Raw genomic sequence first — 8,767 nt, forward strand, 5'->3', positions numbered from 1 at the left:
CTCTCTCTCTCTCTCTGTCTCTCTCTCTCTCTCTCTCTCTCTCTCTCTCTCTCTCTCTGTCCCTATTTCTATCTATATATCTCTCTAGTTGTGTGATTACGTCATAACTTTCCGCGCAGATCATTAAGCACGATTGGTAACTCATAGTCATGCATTTATCATTTATGAATTTAAAATAATTGCCTGCTTACGTCACAAAGGAATTTATAGACAAGAGAAATATGACGATGGAATAAAATTATCTTTTTATCCTTTTAAGAATTAATATTATTACTTCTGAATAAAAAAAAACCCAACAAAATAGATGTTGACACAAATCACATATGAAATACGTTTTCATAATCTCGATATAATAAAATACAGTTTTTTATACTGAACAATAACCACTAAATGTGCTCAAAGCGCTTTACAAGGGGTCCCTGACCAACGCAACACGTGACATGTAGAACGAGACATGACGCCTGCTAGGCGAAATTACAAATTTTCCGACAGAGACAACGCTGTTGACGGCCAGGTACTCATTTTACACTTGATTACAGTGAAAGAATCTGAGTAAAGAGCCTTTTCCAAGGACTCAACTATGCGCCGAACGAGGCTCGAACCCAGGACCTTCCTATCCGAAAGTAAGTGTCATAGCACTAGACCACATAGCCGCATAATACCAATTTCAGGCGATGGATAATCAATTAAATAAATAAATTTCCCATTATTCACCCCATTGGGGAAATTTGTCTCTAGGGTCTCTTCCAAGGGAAGACTGGAATAATCCAGGCGTCAGCCGCAGTGCAGCGCCGCAAATTGAGCTAGAGCGAGGTGACTTGATCAAGGCCATACAGCGCAGCGGCGGCGGGTTATCGAACTCGGTACCTTTCGGGTACGTATCAAAGACCGCACAGCTGACCCACGTTGCCCACCTTATAACATAATATTGCTTTCAATTAAGATGACAACAATATTGCTTTTCATGGTAGTGAAAAAAATTCGGTTAAACAAGTTCATAAATCAAGATTATGTTTGAACTTTATATTGATTATCTGTCCATATCCTTTGTTTTCGTTTTTCCAGGTGTTCTAAAATAAAACGTGACCTTTCACCTCGTAAATAAAACATCCGACACCACCACTAATGTCGACAATGAGCCTCTTAATGGCCCTTCCTTACAGAAAATGGAGAGAATGATGGCAATACAGGTATGAATAGAATTACTAACGCACCTTTATACATACATACATACATACATACATACATACATACATACATACATACATACATACATACATACATACATACATACATACATACATACATACATACATGCATATGGATATATATATATATATATATATATATATATATATATATATATATATATACATACATATACATATATATAAATAAAACAAAAATCAAAGTCCTGGATTGCTATGTACTGTCTGTGCTGCTATATGGTTGTGAGAGCTGGACCATAAACAAGACCATGGTTAAAAGACTGGAGGCAGTGGAAATGTGGTTTTACAGAAGAATGATGAGGGTGTCATGGGTGGAAAGGAAAAGAAATGAAGAAATTTTAGAAATGGCAAACAGAAAAAGATCACTGATAACAAAAATCATCAAACGCCAAATGGAATTTTTAGGACACATTATCCGCCACCCTGGTTTGGAAATACTCGCCTTGACTGGAAAGATGAATGGAAAAAGAATAAGAGGAAGACAAAGAATAACGTATTTGAAAGGGATAAGAACTTGGACAGATGAAGCTGAGAAAGGTGGCGCTGCTTTAATAGAATTGGCAAGAGATAGATCAGCTTGGCGGAAGATGACCTCCGACGTCTGCTTCAGATATGGAACTACATGAGATGAGATGAGATATCATATATAATAATAATAATAATAATAATAATAATAATAATAATAATAATAATAATAATAATAATAATAATAATAATAATAATAATAATAATAATAATAATAATAACAATAATAATAATAATAATAATAATAATAATAATAATAATAATAATAATAATAATAATAATAATAATAATAATAACAATAAATAAATAAATAAATAAATAAATAAATAAATAAATAAATAAATAAATAAATAAATAAATAAATAAATAAATAAATTTACAAATATAATTCCCTTTAATCATCTCAGGGCAAATTTGTCTCTAGGGTCTATCCCAAGGGAAGACTAAAATAACCCAGGCGTGAGCCGAAGTGCAGCGCCGCAAAGTGAGCTAGTGGGACGTGACGTGCTCAAGGCCACGCAACGAGGCGGATAGTCGAACTCCATACCTTTTGGGTACGAAGCAAGGACCGTACCGCTGAGCCACTCTGCCCCCCTAAATGATGATTTATATATAATATACTATAATATTGTATTAGGGCCAACGTGCATCGGTTTGCAGGTCCAATATCCGATATCAATTTGATTCAGTAGTCTGATGTTGTGCGGCTATGTGGTCTAGTGGTATGACACTTGCTTTCGGATCGGAAGGTCCTGGGTTCGAGCCTCGCTCGACGCATAGTTGAGTCCTTGGAAAAGATTCTTTACTCACATTCTCTCACCGTACTCAGGTGTAAAATGAGTACCTGGCCGTTAACAGCGTTGTCTTTGTCCGAAAAATTGTAATATCGCCTAACAGGCGTCATGTCTCGTCCTACATGTTAAATGTTGCTGTTGACCAGGGACCCCTTGTAAAGCGCTTTGAGCACGTTAAGTGGATATTGCGCTATATAAAAGCTCAAAAAAATGTTATGTCGCCCAGCAACGGCGGCCATCGTGGTCGTAAACATAGAAAATCATTACTCTTTATTCTTCATACTGACGAGAACTTTTCACATGTCATGTGATCAGAATGTGTAAAAGTCAAAACATGATCAGATTTATTATGTTTTTTTCCTCCCTCTGGATACACTTTTATGCTCGTCGGAGAAATATCTCATAAGGGCGTCCGCCATTGCTTCGATAGTTTAGAGCGAGTTACTAAGTTACCATGCGTAATTACGAGGGAAGTAACGTCATGACTGTGGAAGCGTATTATGGGCTTGATTGAACATTGCTTATAACGGCCAATGTTTTGCTTTGGTTTGAGTTGAGCGTATTTCCATTTCAACAATGAGCCCATTGCAAGCTGGGTTATCTGACCTGTGAATAGGCACGCATTGGATTAAACGTAAATTGTAACTTTTTAGCTTTTTATTTGTTTCTTACCCACACACAACTTACGTAATACAATTCTTCAGGGTTAGAGGATATGTTAAATAACTTAATTTCCAAATAACCTGAAAGCCTGAATCGGAGTACATACGCACTCTGACAAAATATGTATTTGAAATTTTGGCCAGAAAACTCATCCTTCAAATATCGATCGATTAAAATGATTCTCATCTTGGCAAAAATCTGTCAAACCTGGGACTTCGCGAAGTCCCAGGTTTGACAGCTTTTTGCCAAGATGAGAATCATTTTGATCGATCGATATTTGAAGGACGAGTTTTCTGGCCCAAATGTTAACAAACGTGTTTATTCACAATATGGCAATCACACTAAAAGCAGTATTTAATTTATAAAATATTATAAATCCCCTTAACTTTTATCCATGCTTCATAATTCATCACTTATGTAGTTAATATTTCTTTCTTTAATAAACTGATGCATTTGAATTCCTGTCGTCTGAAGAATTGAATAAATTGAATGTTAAAACTCTTACCATAAAACATCTAATCTAAAAATACATCAACAAAGACTAGAGCTTTTGTATAGTGCAATATCCACTAAACGTGCTCAAAGCGCTATACAAAGGGTCCCTGGCCAACAGCAACACTTAACACGTAGAACGAGACATGACGCCTGTAAGGCGATCTTACAGTTTTTTTTAGATCCGCTGTTTACGGCCAGGTGCTCATTTCACACGTGAGTACGGTGAGAGAATGTGAGTAAAGAGCCTTTTCCAAAGACTCAAACTATGCGCCGTGCGAGGCTCGAACTCAGGACCTTCCGATCCAAAAGCGAGTGTCATACTAGAGAACATATCCTCCCTATCTCATCGGCATTGTGTCAATTAGATGTGCGGTAATGTGGTCTAGTTGTATAAAACTCGCCTTCGGATCGGAAGGTCCAGGGTTCGAGTCCCGCTCTGACCGGTGCATAGTTGAGTTCTTTTTTAAAAAAGTTTCTTTACTCGCATTCTCTCACCTTACCCGGGTGTAAAATGAGTACCTGGCCGTTAACAGCCTTTGTCTTTGTCCTAAAATAAAAGTGATATCGCCTAACGTCTTGTCTCGTTCTAAATGTTATGTGTTGCTGTTGGCCTGGGATCTTTGTAAAGCGCTTTGAGCACGATTAGTGGCTATTGCTCTATATAAACGTAAGATAAAGAACTGAAGAAGTGTGTATGTAATTTGTTAATAAATTTGATATATCAATGTAAATGTATCAGGTTGCTCCGGTTGATGGTCTAACGTCCTATCCAAAGGGAAGCAAGGAATTGATAGAGTAATGAATGAGTGTAAATATCCGATTCTAGCTTGGTCAACTCAGTATTTCGCTTTCCACAGGTTGACGAGATGTTTCTGAGATCAAACCTGAGCATGAGATATTGCTGTAACACTATCATCACCAAGTAAGTTGATCGAAGAAAAAGTATCTATTTGTGCGGCTATGTGGTCTTGTGGTATGACACTCGCTTTCGGATCGGAAGGTCCTGGGTTTGAGCCTCGCTCGGCGCATAGTTAGTTGAGTCCTTGGAAAGTTCTCTATACTCACATTCTCTCACCGCACTCAGGTGTAAAATGAGTACCCGGCTGTTAACAGCGTTGTCTCTGTCTGAAAAAATTACAACATCGCCTAACAGGCGTATGTCCAGTTCTAAATCTTAAAAGTTGCTGTTGGCAATGGACCGATTTTAGCACATTTAGTGGATATTGCTCTATATAAATGCTCAATTTTTTTTTTATCTATCTACCGCTATGAGGTCCTACTGTGGTATGACATTCGCTTCCGGATCGGAAGGTCCTGGGTTTGAGCCTCGCTCGGCGCATAGTTAGTTGAGTCCTTGGAAATGTCTCTTTACTAACATTCTCTCACCGCACTCAGGTGTAAAATGAGTACCTGGCCGTTACCAGCGCCTAACAGTCGTCATGTCTCGTCCTAAATGTTAAATGTTGCTGTTGGCCAGGGACCCCTTGTAAAGGGCTTTTAGCACATTTAGTGGATATTGCGCTATATACAAGCTCAATTTTTTTTTATCTATCTATCGACGTAAACTCCCATTTGCGGCGATCCCGATATTTCAGCTGGCACACGCAAAGGGACCAAGATCGATCCAGGGTGCAATCAGAGATTTTTTTCTGACCCCCCCCCCCCCCCTCTGTCCAGCCATCAGTGAATGGGTAGCTGAGTCTGTTAAATTTGGCGGAAAGTACTTTGCGATAGACAAGCGTCCTTTCCAAAGGATAACAAGCAATTGCTATTGTCCGTTTCACACTATAGATACCGGGTTTAACTCCGGCTCCATGGGCAGAACGGCTCTGAAGGACTACTTTTTTGTGGCTCAGCGGTACGGTCTTTTTGCTTCGTACCCGAAGTTATCAAGTTCGATATTCCGCCACTTACTGCGCGATGTGGCCGTGAGCAAGATCAATTTGCGGCGCTGCACTGCGGCTGACGCCTGGGTTATTCCAGTGGAATAGACCCTAGAGACAAATGTTTATCCTATGGGATGACTAAAGGGAATTTTATTTTTATTTTTATTATTATTTTTTTTTTTCAGTTTGTTAAATTCATATGTGTAGCTATGTTGTCTAGTAGTATGACACTCGCTTTCTGATCGGACGGTCCTGGGTTCGAGACTCACTCGGCTCGGCGCATAGTTGAATCCTTGGAAAAGGATCTTTATTCACATTCTCTCATCGTCCTCAGGTGTAAAATGAGTACCTGGCCGTTAACAGCGTTGTCTCTGTCCGAAAAATTGCAATATCGCCTAGCAGGCATCAGTCATGTCTCGTCCTAAATGTTAAATGTTGCTGTTGGCCAGGGAACCCTTGTAACGCGCTTTGAGCACGTTTAGTGGATATTGCACTATATAAAAAAGCTCAAAAAAAAAAAGAAAGAAAGATTGTAAAGCAATTTCCCCGCAACGGCCGTAGATCATTTCCTTGTCGTTCATTAACTTCTCATTGTTTCAGCCGTGCTTCGTCAGACGTGAAATCCACAATTACCCTCCTCTCTGACCGCGGTCGTGCCACTAGTTCCGCCGACGTCGTCGGAGCCCTGGAGAGCCTCATTGTTTTGACGGGTCGCCATAGCGACCAGGGGCCGGAAATGGCCGAATTATCTCCCTGTCTTAGCTGCATCTCGATGGAGTACGGGAGAGTCTCGAAAAGACCAAAGATACTGTTATATAATTTGAAAATAACTTGATCTTTTGAGTATTTTCCTACTTTTTTGTTGTTATTGAAATGCTGTTTGAAATATTATAGATAACAATGTGAAATTGTGAAAGGGGAAGGCCACGAGGAACATGGAGAAGAATTAAAGAAGCTGATATACAGAGAAGTGTTAGCCCTGGAATGAGATAAAAAGAGTTAGCTCAGGATAGAGAAGGTTGGAAATTGTTTGTCTATGGCCTATACCCTGACCCAGGGTGAAAAAGGCAATGATGATGATGATGATGATGATGAATGTGAAATTGAACGAAAACAGATAATATGGACATTTCGGGTTTCCCATTTCTCAACAAAACAGAATGAATGAAACACTACGGATGAATGAGATAATTAATAGTATAATCTCATTCGTCTGTTGTGTTTCATTCATTCTGTTTTGTTGATAAAGGGGAAAACCCGAAGCGTCCATACATTATCTCATTCGTCTGTAGTGTTTCATTCATCATGTTTTGTTGATAAAGGGGAAACCCAAAACGTCCATATTATCTGCTTACGTATATTAATTGAAGGTTACATTCAATTTCACATTGTGATATATTTCTTCGAGCTTCGAGCATTAATATTTGCATTATGAAATTTTTATAAATTTGATATTTAATATGGGTAATTGTTAGAAGTAGCTTTATAAGGTTGTGTAGGAAAGTAAAAATTGGACTTATCATGTATGTGTGTGTATTTATGAATGGGTGTGGTGGATGGGTGGATGGATGGATGTATGGATTGAAAGATGGATGGATGGATGGATGGTTGGATAGAGGTATGGATGGATGAATGGATGGATGGATGGGCGAATGGATAGATGGATGGATGGGTGGATGGGGTGGAAGGATGGATGGATGGATGAATGGGTGAATGGATGGATGGATGGATGGATTGATAGATGGATGGGTGGATGGATAGATGGATGGATGGGGTGGATGGATGGATGGATGGGGTGGAAGGATGGATGGATGAATGGATGAATGGATGGATGGATTGATAGATGGATGGGTGGATGGATGGATGGATGGATGGATGGATGGATGGATGGGGTGGAAGGATGGATGGATGGATGAATGGATGGGGTGGATGGATGGACAGAGGTATGGATGGATGGAGTGATGGATGGATGGATGAATGAGTGGACGGATGGAAGGGTGGATGGATGGATATGGATGGATGGATGAATGGATGAGTGGATAGATCATCATCAACATCATCATTGTTATTATTATTTATTATTATTATTATTATTATTATTATTATTATTATTATTATTATTATTATTATTAATTATTATTATTATTATTATTATTATTATTATTATTATTATTATTATTATTATTATTATTATTATTATTATTATTATTATTACTATTAATTATTTTTATCATTATTGATATTATTGTTATCACACGAAAATTAATATGTCGCGTTGTCCGTTAAATTGAAATACATGCACAGTTAATAAAATTTGAGATTCAAGATGAAGTAAAATGAAGGAAGTTATTTTTCTATAAAACATCAAAATATTTAGATTACAGCCAATAACATAACAATAACACATGTGCGGCTATGTGGTCTAGTGGTATGACACTCGCTTTCGGATAGAAAGGTCCTGGGTCCGAGCCTCGCTCGGCGCATAGTTGAGTCCTTGGAGAACCTCTTTACTAAGATTCTCTCACCGTACTCAGGTGTAAAATGAGTCCCTGGCCGTTAACAGCGTTGTCTCTGTCCAAAACAAATTGTAATATCGCCTAACAGGCGTCATGTACCGTCCTACATGTTAAATGTTGCTGTTGGCTAGGAACCGACCCCTTATAAATCGCTTTGACCACATTTAGTGGATATTGCGCTATATAAAAGCTCAATTTTTTTTAAAAAAGGAAATATTATGGATAGTTATGTAGTGCATTTCCACTCAAATGATATGTTCAATGCCCTCACAACGTTTTATTTATTCACTTAGCACACCGTATGGAACAAGATTTCCATTCCATACAGTACCAGTCACTTGTCAGGCGCCCTTTTTTATCTACACTCTTACATCTTCCGTCACTACCTGTAGCTATAATCTATCATTCATGCCCGAGTCGAGTAGGGTAATGGGTTTATAACGCTTTACTACCAGAGACACCCATGATGTCAAAATTGAGCAAACAAAGAGATAATAATCTTGCTCAAAGTTAAAAAAAGGAAAGTGCCTGAAACTGGGCTCGAGCCTTGGACCTTCCGAGTCACAGTCCAGTGCATTAACCACTCAGCGACGTCGCTTCCGGATTTCCTTTAGTTTAACACACAAAAATCAACAAAATCAACAGAAAAAAAAACAAAC

The 8,767-nt window shown here is 38.5% G+C and overlaps 1 protein-coding gene across 1 annotated transcript in view; it reads left to right on the forward strand.

Annotated features, from left to right (window-relative positions):
- LOC144955978 (uncharacterized) overlaps positions 1 to 6,427 on the forward strand; it is a 46,627-nt gene extending 40,200 nt beyond the window's left edge. Inside the window, exons 4-5 of the mRNA XM_078886240.1 lie at positions 4,564 to 4,628; positions 6,193 to 6,427. Of these exons, the coding sequence (XP_078742366.1) occupies positions 4,564 to 4,628; positions 6,193 to 6,427 (300 nt within the window). The remainder of the gene's footprint in view (positions 1 to 4,563; positions 4,629 to 6,192) is intronic.
- Positions 6,428 to 8,767: the final 2,340 nt, after the last annotated feature.

The sequence above is a fragment of the Berghia stephanieae genome, chromosome 10, assembly GCF_034508935.2.
Source record: "Berghia stephanieae isolate SIO BIC M18660-M18661 chromosome 10, UCSD_Bste_1.3, whole genome shotgun sequence".
Taxonomy (NCBI): domain Eukaryota; kingdom Metazoa; phylum Mollusca; class Gastropoda; order Nudibranchia; family Aeolidiidae; genus Berghia; species Berghia stephanieae.